The sequence below is a fragment of the Babylonia areolata genome, chromosome 14 (assembly GCF_041734735.1).
Source record: "Babylonia areolata isolate BAREFJ2019XMU chromosome 14, ASM4173473v1, whole genome shotgun sequence".
NCBI classification, from domain to species: domain Eukaryota; kingdom Metazoa; phylum Mollusca; class Gastropoda; order Neogastropoda; family Buccinidae; genus Babylonia; species Babylonia areolata.
The window spans coordinates 16,990,839-17,003,338 of record NC_134889.1 but is presented as its reverse complement, the minus strand read 5'-3'; the positions used below and the strand labels follow the sequence as shown (position 1 = coordinate 17,003,338).

Genomic DNA, 12,500 nt, shown 5'->3' with positions numbered 1-12,500 from the left:
CCGAGGGGTCTGTGTAGAGGAGAAGAGAGGACTGGCCGTACTGAGTGAGTTAAAGTGAGCTGACGCTGACACGTTGCCTCGCACATTACAGCGTGACAACCAGGACCTCACAACAGTGCTGATAAGGGAATGCTTTTTCTTGCCGGTCACCACGCATGTCACTAACTGCAACCGGCTTCCACCATGAAGGGCCGGAAAAATAGGACAGCGTTGACTCTAAACCAGCCATATTTGATTATATTCTACCCAGCTACACTGACTACTAACTTGTTCACCCCTGCGTGTGTGTGTGTGCGTGTGTGCGTGCGTGTGTGTGCGTATGTGTTGATGGATGTGTCTGTGGTATGTGTGTGTTGGGGGGGGGGGGGGGGGGGGGGAGGTGGATGTACTCGCGCACGCGCGTGTGTTTATGGATGTGCGTACGTCAGTTTTTGAGAGACAGAGGGAGACAGAAACAGAGACAGACACAGAGAGAGAGAGAGAGACAGAGAGGGAGGGAGAGAGAGAGACAGACAAGGACAGAGACCGAGAGACGCAGAGAGAGTGCGCGTGTGTGTATATTTGTGTGTGTGTGTGTGTGTGTGTGTGTGCTGCGTACATGTGTGTTTGTGTGTGCGTGCGCACGTGTGTGTGTGAGTGAGTGAGTGTGTGTGTGTGTGTGTGTGTGTGTGTGTGCGTACGCGGTGTGTGTGTGTGTGTGTGTGTGTGTGTGTGTGTGTGTGTGTGTGCACAGCAACGATACAGAGTAGGCGGGAGGAGAGGGTTTGGGGAATCTGGCGCGCGCGCGCATACACGCACACACACTGGGTGGGGGAGAGAGAGAGAGTCTGAAAAGAGACAGAGAGACACAGAGAGAGGGATAAAGGGGGCTAATAGTTGGTATCTTTCGACTGAGCAAAAAAACTGATTCCCCTCACCCCCCATCTCCTCCCGTACCTCCCCCCACCCCTAAAAAAAAAAAAAAAAAAAAAAAGAAGAAATATCTAATATTACTAACCTTCAAAGGGAATTCCCTGTCAACATATTCCTTTGTGAAAGATTGTTGATCTGCCATAGCTCAGTCCCTGAAACACACACACACACACACACACACACACACACACACACACACACACACACACCGAACCAACCAGCCAACACACACGCACATGGAAAGAAAGACAAAATAAGTGACTAAAAAGAAAAACCTTGCACAAAACCAATTCATGTACAAAGACACACTTCGTCAGTGTTGGAAAAGGGATATATAAGGCAATCATAAAAATTATTCGTGTAATAATGATCATTACTCATTATCATAAACAACTATTATCTTATCTCGTCTCTCACAATGGCCATTGTCAAATTATCCATTAAAACCTTCCGGATCAAGCCACCTCAGAGTTCAGATTGCCATTTTTGCTCGCATTTTTCTCCATATCATTAACTGCTCACTTCAACAAAGACTTTCGTCGGTTGTAACTATATTATTGAAGAAATGACAGGCGCAATGGTCGAGTGGTTAAAGCGTTGGACTGACTTTCAGTCTGAGGGTCCCGGGATCGAATCTCGGTGACGGCGCCTGATGGGTAAAGGGTGGAGATTTTTCCGATCTCCGAGGTCAACATAATTATGTGCAGACCTGCTTGTGCCTGAACCCCCTTCTAGCAGAAGATCAAATACGCACGTTAAAGATCCTGCAATCCATGTCAGCGTTCGGTGGGTTATGGAAACAAAAACATTCACAGCATGCACACCCCCGAAAGCGGAGTATGGCTGCCTACATGGCAGGGTAAAAACGGTCATACACATAAAAGCCCACTTGTGTACATACGAGTGAACGTGCCGGGGAGTTGCAGCTCACGAACGAAGAAGAAGAAGAAATGGAACCAATTAAGAATACTTCCTGTCATCTTCCATCTTAGAATGCCAGTACTGTAAAAAAAATAAAAATAAAAAAATAAAAAAAGATTCAAACGATCGTTAAATTCTGATAAAAACCCCTTTCGTTCCGCTCTCATTCCTAACTAGAGCATTACAAAACGGGCCAAATCCGTTTACAGAAATAATTTGCTTTGTCTTTAACAAGAAAAAATAATGACAAACAATAACGAGTGGTAACTCTCTCCACTGACGGATACTGACACAAAAGTACACAACTTCAAGTTAATGCTGCTTATGCCGCCGATTCAGCTAGCACACAATAGTGTGCGTGTGTGCACATTTCTACTGTCACTGCCGCTGTGTACACATGTTAAATAATCGGTATATGGACAAGCCCGCAGCTTCCTTTAAAAAAAAAAAAAAAAAAAAAAGTATTTGGGTTTGTTTCAATGTGAGTACTTTTATTTTACCTGTGTGTTAGCTGAATCGGCAGATTGAGCAGCATTGACTTGAAGTTGTGTACCTTGTGTATGGAGAGAGTTACCATTCTTTATTGTTTGCGGCTTGTCTTTACCGTTTACAACGACAACAAAATAAAGAACAAATAGATAAATTAAACGCGCCATCATACACCGCAACAACTGAGAGAACGAGCAGTTATACTTGGCGCATCTGATAAAAAGAGCCACTAACCTGAGGAGAGCTGTTCAGACACAAGAAAGCAGAGCTCCAGAAATCACGATGTCAGCTTTATTTGACCCACGTCCGAAACTTTGACCACACACTTCCTTGCACACGCATAGCCACTGTCCTTGTCTGTCGATCCAGCGCGCACCGTGAACCACACGGTCGACCTTGAAACACAGGCGCCAGAAATCTGAAACAGGGCCACAGTTTCAGTTTCGGTTTCAGTAGCTCAAGGAGGCGTCACTGCGTTCGGACAAATCCATATACGCTACACCACATCTGCCAAGCAGATGCCTGACCCAACGTGCTTAGTCAGGCCTTGAGAAAAAAAAGGTGAATAAATAATAGATAAGCTTACATAAATAAATAAATAAATAAATAAATTATAATTATGGGCCACAACAAAGACGGCCACTTCTGATCATTGGCGTGCAGTAAACGAAGGGACACAACTTCATGTTATGAAGCGTTGCTAAATGCACGCTTCAGCTTGTATACAAGTGAATAAATTGCAGACATAACAGGCCAAGAGATGTCATTGAAAAAAAAGAAAAAAGGTCTCATTTTACAGACAGACCCTTAAGTGGATTTTTTTTTTTTTTTAAACTGAGGAAGAAGCTGAATTTAGCATTCGCGCGAAAATGAACCAGGTCAGTCAGTTCAAAATCTTGCCATGCGATCTGGGATGATAGGTAAATATAGTTGTGCTAAAGGCGCAGGACACAAAAGAGATGAAGATACACTGAAAGCGTGGAGCAGAATGTAGCCCTGCTTTGCTCTGTTACCGAACAACATAACTCTCATGGGGCCGCGTCTCCATTAAGCAAACGGCACGTGCCTGCCCTGTGAAAGGACACACTGAGGCTAAACTCAACAGTTTTGGAGGACTCCAGAAGGACCCTTTCTGCCGGGAAATTTCAACTGCTTACTTTTGCTGCTAAGTACGAAGGCGTCACCAGTGAAGTTGACAAATGCCTAATGTAGAATTCTGTTGCTCACAACACAAATATTTCTCTTGAACCTGGCCGTACACTACGAGACTGCAGATGTGTCTATATAGTGTACCTTCGGATTCAGTGTGCTATGTACTAGTATGTTTGAATGTCTGAATCTATCCTATCTTCAGCTGAAAGTCAAAGTACGTTGTCACTATTCCGCTGTGTTTCTAGAAACGCCTCGTGTAACAAACTTGACGCAGAGTGGTGTACCATGTCTGCACGTGATGTACCTAGCTGTTTCTGCTTCTGTGACTGCCTCTGCAGCTGCTGACTGTCAAAGTGGATTTCTTCCAAAGAAATTTGCCAGACAACACTTTTGATGCCATGGGTTCTTTGTCAGTGCGCCAAATGCATGCTGCAAACGGGACCGGCCTCAGTTATTGTCTCATCTGAGAGACTGGTCACACGGCAACCTTGTTGGGCCCCAAGAACCACTGCTGGCGACTGTCAAACGACGGAAGATGGCATGGTTTGGTCACGTCATACGACATAACACCCTCTCCAAAACCATCCTGCAAGGGACTGTAGAGGGAGGGCGCAGACGGGGGCGGCAGAGAAAGAGCTGGTCCGACAACGTCAAGGAATGGACCAAAATGACGATGCCAGATCTCCTCACGACAGCTGCCAACAGAACGGCGTGGCGAGCTATGACATCTTCCTCATGTCCCCCCAACGACCCCAGCGGTCGAGGGAATGAGTGAGTGAGTGAGAGAGACTAGACGCTCAGTTTGAGTTTCAAGTCAAACTTGGAAGAAAGGGCGAGAGCGGGAATCGAACCCACAACCTCGTGGACACTGTACTGATAGATTAGCGTTTTATCCATTCTGCCACCTTTCTCAAATGGTTTTTGGTGACATTGAATCTGCCCTTTTTGACCTTAGAAACAGCTTAGATGACTGCGATGTATTGCTACACGGTGATGCAATACTTAAATGATATGTATGGCGTGATAATATTGAAATAGATCCAGGTGGTTTTGACGATGAAAACACTTGCTCCAAAACCTGGATATCCAACCTATATATATTGCCTTCACGAGACAGTCACTGACCAATTAACTATGGATAGGCTACCATGCAATCACTTCGAGTACGTAAAGCCCATAGTCAAGATTAGTGCGGGGTGGAAAATATACCCGGAATGGTCGTGCTGTTGTCGATCATGTCACTGTGGCGGCTTATGTTTATCCTCACGTTGTTGATTTCTGTGTTGAAGCTGTAACCTCCTATCATCACTGACTTGTACAGCCGATACTACTAAAAAAAAAAATAAAATAAATAATTAAATAATAATAAAATAAAATAAACCTCTGCAAGACGAAGACAGGTTATCTGCCCATTCGCAAAAGAAAGAATTCGACAATTCGACTGTGGTCACAAAAATTCATTTATTTCTGAATTAATAAACTTGAAGGTCACAAACCTAATCGACACGCTCAAAATTGGTGACGACAATGTTGATGAATTGAACAATAAATTGACGTCACTAATAGTTAGCCGAGCGAAATCTACTTTTGGCACCACATCGGTTCAGAGACGGATATCATAACTGAGAAATTTGTAAGCGCAAGGATACTCCGCAAACCACGACTTCTTCTTAACATATCCAGCAAAGAATATAAAGATGCTGACAAGAAAATCATATCGTAGAGTGAATAAAGATTATACATTAGTTAAAAACTGCGAAAAAAAAAACAAAAAAAAACAATGACTTGACGGTCTGCAATGATGTTGTCAACTTTCTTCTTCTTCTTCTTCTGCGTTCCCCAGGTCATGCTGTCAGACGGTCAATCCAGTCTGCAGCGCCAAGTCTGCTGTCCTCCGCAGTGCAGCAGGTGGTTCCCAGAGCTTCTCTTGGAGTTCCACCACACAGGGTCAGGTTTTCCTCCTCAGTGCACCAAAAGTTGGTCAGAACTGTAGCAAGTGCACTGTTGTCTACGAAGCCGTGCCGCGTGGGCATAGTTCATCAGCAGGGGACAATCACAGTCTGTAATGGTGTGAAAAGAGTCAACTTTCAAAATTCTGTCAGAAACCTGAGTGCATATTTTGATTCAGTTCTGTGCATGCAAGACCATGTTAGTGATTCATGTAAAACTGCAAACTTCCAGCTGATAAAAACTCGTACCATTCGACCATGTCTGACTGTTGAAGCAACCTCTTAGCTTGTCTGTTCCTTGATTCTCAGTCGCATTGACTACTGCAGTTCACTACTCGCTCGTTTGCCCTCTGATCTGTTATCACGCCTTCAGATGATCTTGAACAATGCTGCCAGAGTCATCTTCAAAAAGTCCAAAAAAGATCATGTTACCCCTCTCTTGCGTCATCTTTACTGGTTGCCCATCCAGTACAGAATTCAGTACAAAATTGCCATATTAGCTTATCGTTACTTTGAAGGTTCTCTCCCATCTTCTGTCCTTCACATTTAGACACCATCCCGTTCTCTCAGGTCTTCTGGAGGAAAGCTCCTTCGAATCCCTAGAGTCTCTTCAAAGACTTGATTAAGTCAAACGGCTTTTCATTATCAAGCATCTTTTGTCTGGAATTCTCTTCCTCTGCAACTCCGGCACTCACCAACTCTGTCCTCTTTCAAAGAATTAGTGGGGGAATATTCGCTTGTTTAATAGTCTCAGTCCAAAAGGGAAGTCTTTTTATGGAGTGCCAGCTTCAGCCCCCATTTGTGAAGATTCGGCAATAGCTTCATGGTGCTTGCACTTTAGCAGAGTCCCAAAGTGTTGATGCATGATCTATTGTAGACTGCATAATAATATTATGTGCTTGAAAAAACAATTTCCGTGAGTGAAGGTCAAAGAAATGCTTGATTTTGGATAGTTGATGGGATTTCTGGACGATGGGTTAGCTGCCTGTGGGCACCGCGCGTGTCTTGAATACGAAGACAACTTGGCTTTACCATTAAACTGTACCCGCGGGTCCGTTCCTTGTAACTTGCTTGAAGGCAAAATGAATTTTGTCTTGAATACGGCCCTTGAGCTGCTTCTACTGGGGCCCTGGTTGTGACAGCTGAGGGCAGCACGTACCCTTTCTCCAGTTGCACCCATCCCATTTTGGTAAGACAATTCAGTTTCAGTTTCTCGAGGAGGCGTCACTGCGTTCGGGCAAATCCATATACACTGCACCATATCTGCTAGGAAGGTATGCCTGACCAGCAGCATAATCCAACGTGCTTTGTCAGGCCTTGTCTACATGTACACACACACACACACACACACATGTATAGTGTGTGTGTGCGTATATGTTTGCGTGCATAAGTGCTTATGAGTGTATACCGTATGCACGTGCATGTGTGCAGAGAAGGGATGCATACAAAAAAAAAGGGTAATAATTAAAGAACGACAGAGCAATCAGCGTCCTGTAAATATTAATCTATAACATCAAGTAACCAACTGCTGAAAGAAAATCAATAGAATAATGCTGGTTCTTCACCAGTGTATCTGGGGTTTCTTTCTATTAACAGCCGGCTGTTATCACGATCGTTCCATCCAGACCACGCCCAACCTTTCCGTCAATGCCGTAAACTGCTTGCATGTGTGATTGCTTAGGACACACAGGAAAACACTATACACATTTTCTTTCTAAGCACGGGGTATTAGAATAGGCTAGGTGTGGTCCCTTCTAAGAACATGCTAACTCTCTGCTAATTTCGGACAGGCTTTCTGCATACAACGCTATCTAACCAAACCATCAACACCACAATATCAAGATGTATAACAAATTGAATTCTACATTGTTTACTTCATCTATTGCATTTCAAACGCTGTACAAACATTTCTCTACAAAAGGCTTGTATTTGTTCCGTAAAAACTTTTTTTTTTTATTTTATTTTTTTTTTATAATTCACAGTTTATCATATTAACCAGTGAAAAAACAACAACAACATTGCTAACCTTGGCAATTACTGGGATGAATAATCTACTGCTTGGACACCCTCCGGACAAGATGCCCAGGGATGGGGACTGGACTGTTTCTGAGGGGGGAGGGTGTTCCAGTCGCTGGACTTTTTCAATCCTGGAGGCTTGTGTGTCGGTGTAGGGGTCCCAAACAGTGCTGGCATACTCTACAATTGGCCGAACTAGGGCCTTGTACGCAAGCTCCTTGGTCGTCTTGGAGCACACCTTCAGGTTTCGCCTCAGGAAGCTCAGGGCTCTGTTGGCTTTCGCACAGGTATTGTCAGGAAAGGTCGGTCTGCAGTGTGACCCTGAGGTACTTAACAGAGGGAACTCGCTGGAGGGTGTGGCCGTGGAGAGAGTAGGTGGTACTGGCATTCATGGGCTTCCTGCTACGGGTTAAATCTCTCCATACGAACGGCGAAAGAGACGACGTTAATAGCGTTTCATCCCAACTACCATCATCAAAATATTGCAAGCGGAACGCTCTTTTACTGAAGAGGTGAATGTTGACAAAGAATACCACAATTCATTCAGACACCCACTGGACATCCGAGGAGTCTGTGTAGAGGAGAAGAGAGGACTGGCCGTACTGAGTGAGTTAACTTGAGGGCAGCTGGCTGCACTTATCGGGGTGAAATGCCACGTCCCACTCTCTCTCCCAGGTTTCCAGGCAGCGGAGGTCCCCGGCTTTCAGTGTAGCTTGGCCGGGTCGTTACTGCAGTTCAGTTAGGGCATTAATTGATGAAGAAGTCAGCCTGTGACTTACAGAAGTAGGAAATGGGGTGGGATAGTGAAGGTGTAGGAGAGAGGGTGCCAAGAGGCGTACAATAGAGGGGCGAGAACAGAAGTGAGGGTGGGGGAGGAAAGAAGGGAGGGTCAGATAGAGGTGAAATAGAGTAGGGATATGGAGAGAGAGTAGAAGGGGGGTATTGGGAGGAGGTAGGACAAAGGGGGGGGAGGAGGGGGGGGGGGGTGCGGGGAAGGGGGGACACGCGGGGGGGAGGGGGGAGGAGGGGGGGGGGGTGTAGAGTGGCGGGTAGGAATCTACGATAGGTGGGGATGGGCATAGAGGAGGTGTGGTATATGGCGGGTGGGTTGGGCCAGAGATAAGAGTGGGCATGGGCAGGCTCTCTCTCTTTGTTTTCATTCCCTGAACATAACTGGGTTTATCTTTTCATCATAATCAGTATACGATATCACCATCATCATCATCATCATCATCATCATCATCATCACAACCACCTCCCAGTCTATTCAACTCAAAGTCCCTCCAAGTCAGTTTTCGTTTTCAATTAAAATCAATTATGATCCAGTCGAGCGTGATACATTGCTCTCTCTCTCTCACACACACACACACACACACCCGGCACACACACACACACACACACACACACACACACACACACACACACACACACACACACACACACACCGTGACACACACACACACACACACACCGACACAAAATTATGTATAAACACAGAAAAAGAACTAAACAAGTTGACCAGTGAACTGATGAACAATTGGGCGAAAACTATATAACTCCGAGGGAAAAAAATCCCCGCCTCTGTGTGTGTGTGTGTGTGTGTGTGTGTGTGTGTGTGTGTGTGTGTGTGTGTGTGTGTGTGTGTGTGTGTGTGTGTGTGTGTGTGTGTTCGTCTTCAGTTTAACGTCTTTCCACTTGAAGTGATATTTGTGTGTGTGTGGGGTGTGTGTGTGTGTGTGTGTGTGTGTGTGTGTGTGTGTGTGCGGCGCGTCTGTTTCAGTGTCAGTTTGTGTGTGTGTGTGTGTGTGTGTGTGTGTGTGTGTGTGTGCTCGCTCTCTCTCTCTGTCTCCGAGTCTCTCTCTGTCTCTCTCTCTCTGTGTCTCTGTCTCTGGTTCTCTCTCTCACGATCTCTCTTTCTCAAAACAACTTACAGAATCCGATGACATGGTTCCAGGAAAACCCGAAATGCACAGAAGGTAGACAATTCAGACTGGGTTTTACTTTCTTTCTTTTTTTTCTTTTTTTTTGGGCGTGTATTTTCGTCAGGGAACGCAACTCCATCTGTCACAAAATTGCAAACATATTCAGACATGGCGGCGGAGAGGAGAGCAAGGATTTTCAGCTGTTCAGTTCTTTGCTTTTCTTTCAGAGAGCTAGCTGTGTGAATCGTTCGGGAATCCTTTAAACAAAACAATGGTATGCAAGTTTTGTTATGTCTGCCTGCTTTCAAAGACAAATCTTGCTCTGCCACAGAGGAAGTAAATCTTGGAATTGGTGCCAAGTAACGACATGCAATCGTCTTGACTAACGAAATAACACCATCACAAACACTGCAACAGCAACAAATGTTTGGAGAAAGTTTGAAGTTGTCATAATCGAAAGCTCGGACCACCGAATTATGATTGAAACAAATACAAATTGTGATTTGATTACTGACGGTTTGTTTGTCGCCGTAAGAAAAAGGAGCCTATTTTGACAGTGGAAGGTCACACAAGGAATTGAAGTTATTATGTAACGAAATATTATCTGGGGGTGGTGACATAAATAAACGTGGTAACCATATCACTATCAAGTACCAATACAGTATCCATGCAAACATAGTAACAAGCATTTGCTTGTTGACTCCACCATATCCATACTCACCCAACCACTCTATTTGCTTTCCAAGACTGGCAAGACATGTTTATTTACCTTCATGAAACCCTCTGTTTTTGGTTAGATATAAATCTCAGTCAAATACCACCTAATGTTATCCAAAAGCTAGAAATGGCCCCCAGGTTTGACAACAAAACGATCTAAGCACCATACCACAGGTCACATGGTTATCTGTAGGCAGAACTGATAAGTTTCAGTGATAATGTTTTGTTATTGTTCATTGACAGTAAACACCAACAAGGTATTCACAGGATATCTGTGACTGAAAGGCATTTTGCAAGCTTTAGCTGGGAACAGTATTTCAGCTGTTCCCAGTTGTACTCCATTTTTGGGGGTGGGGGTAGGAGGGGAGTATGCATGCTGGGTGTGTTCTTGTTTCCTTAACCCACCAAATGCTAATATGGATTACGGAATCTTAATGTGAGTATTTGATCTTCTGTATGTTTATACACATGAAGGGAGTTTAGGCACTATGCCCTTGCAGGTCTACACATCTGTTGGTCTGGGATATCAGAAAAAGTCTCCACCCTGTACCCACCAGGTGCTGTGACCAGGATTTGAACCAAGGATCCTCAGATTGAAAGTCCAATGCTTTAACCACTTGGCTGTTGCGCCTGTTAATGGGTAGTGGTGAGCTTAATGCTTCAAAGAAGTTTAGTTCTGTTGCTACCCCATAGTACATATATATGTAAACAGTATGTAGTTACAGTGACTAAGTTACACAGTTACAGTGACAAAGTTACACACAACTGTACCAGTTCACATTTTACTTTTTTTACTTTAAATTACATGTATCTTGTTTCTCTATTGAAAGAGAGAGAGAGAGAGTGCATGTATGTGTGTGATAATAGAATTAATTACATAAGATTGACAGATAAGTACACTTCACCGTTTACACTTTTTTAATTTATGATATAGCTTAAAAGTTTGCAGTAACTCACAAGAAAAGCTGTTGTTGAGACTATCTTGACTGACTCCAAATTCTTTTGAGCGAGTCCAACTTATTGGACAGATTTGTTTTTTGGGTTCAATTAGTGACTGATAAATGTTTTGTCAAGGTTTACCAGTTTTTTTAAGAGTGCCCGTCTGAGTGTGCGTGTGTCTGGTCTGTGTGTATGTTTCTGACTGCGCATATTTTCTGGTATACTGTGCAAGTATGATTTGAGCTTTGCATTATTTCTCAGTTTATTTCAAATGACAATATTTGCTGTGATTAAAACTGTATATGGGTTTCATCAGTATAATGATCAATGATAATTGAAATAAGGAATGGCTGTGCACATGATTTTTGCTGTGATGAAAACTGTGGCATGGTTTTGTCAGGATAATGATCTGTGATGTTTTGTTGGGATAGGTTCATTTTCTCAAGGGGGTGTCATTCTGTTATGACAGATCTGTACGCTACACCACATCTGATACACACACACACACACACACACACATAGACACACACACACACACACACACACACACACACACACACACACACACACACACACACAGAGCAGCCCATGCATTGAGTTTTCCACCTTCAGTTCACTTGCTGATTATGTAATGGTTCAATCTACATTAGACAGTCACTTTGCACAGATGCTTGAGATGGGCTCTGTTTAATAAAAATGGATACGCATGCATGGTGACATGCATTGTGAACTTGCATACGCACACACATACATGTACACTTACACAAACATGTCTGCAAGCATACACACACAGAGAGAAACATGTGGATGCATACACACACAAACACATGCACTCACACACACACACACATGCAAACTCAAACAAGCAAACATGCAAATGCCCCACCCCCTCCCCCCACATACTTTCATCTATCAATTCCACACACACACAAACACACACACACACACCACATATTTTCATCTGTCAGTCCTCTCTGCCCCCCCAAACCCCCATTCCCCTCCCCCACCCAACACACACACACTTTCACCCAATAGTCCCCCTAAAGATGACTGAAATCAGGATCAACAGCAACAACAACAATATAGCTTGCTGCTTCCTGGCATAATTACAAAACGAAGGAAAAATAGACACTTAGAAAATTGTCTGCTTTTATTTATTTATTTATTTATTAACTGTCTGAAATCAGAAACAATTAAAAAAAATAAAAAAATAAAAAAACACCAAAAAAAACAAGCCAAGAAAACAGCTCACTTCCTGACAGCAAACACACACACACACACACAAAAGAAAGAAAGAGAGAAAGAAAAAAATGTGTGTCTTTTTTATCCCCACAGGAATCGCCACCTCCCACCCTGTTGGGAGAGACGGGAGCGGATTCCCCGCGGGGCCACAATGGTGCGCAGGGGTCAGAGGAGGAGGAGGAGGAGGACGGGGAGAGTTCTTCCCCTTCCCCCAACCTGCAGGAGGAGCTGCAGGAGTTCC

At 44.0% G+C, this 12,500-nt stretch overlaps 1 protein-coding gene across 1 annotated transcript in view; it reads right to left on the bottom strand.

The window, feature by feature from the left end:
- The window catches only part of LOC143289627 (adenosine deaminase-like), a 15,608-nt gene extending 12,909 nt beyond the window's left edge, over positions 1-2,699 (bottom strand). Inside the window, exons 1-3 of the mRNA XM_076598671.1 lie at positions 2,557-2,699; positions 1,814-1,914; positions 998-1,064 (exon numbers count right to left, since the gene is read on the bottom strand). Coding sequence (XP_076454786.1) covers positions 998-1,054 — 57 coding nt within the window. The 5' untranslated portion in view covers positions 1,055-1,064; positions 1,814-1,914; positions 2,557-2,699. The remainder of the gene's footprint in view (positions 1-997; positions 1,065-1,813; positions 1,915-2,556) is intronic.
- Between the last annotated feature and the right edge of the window lie 9,801 nt (positions 2,700-12,500).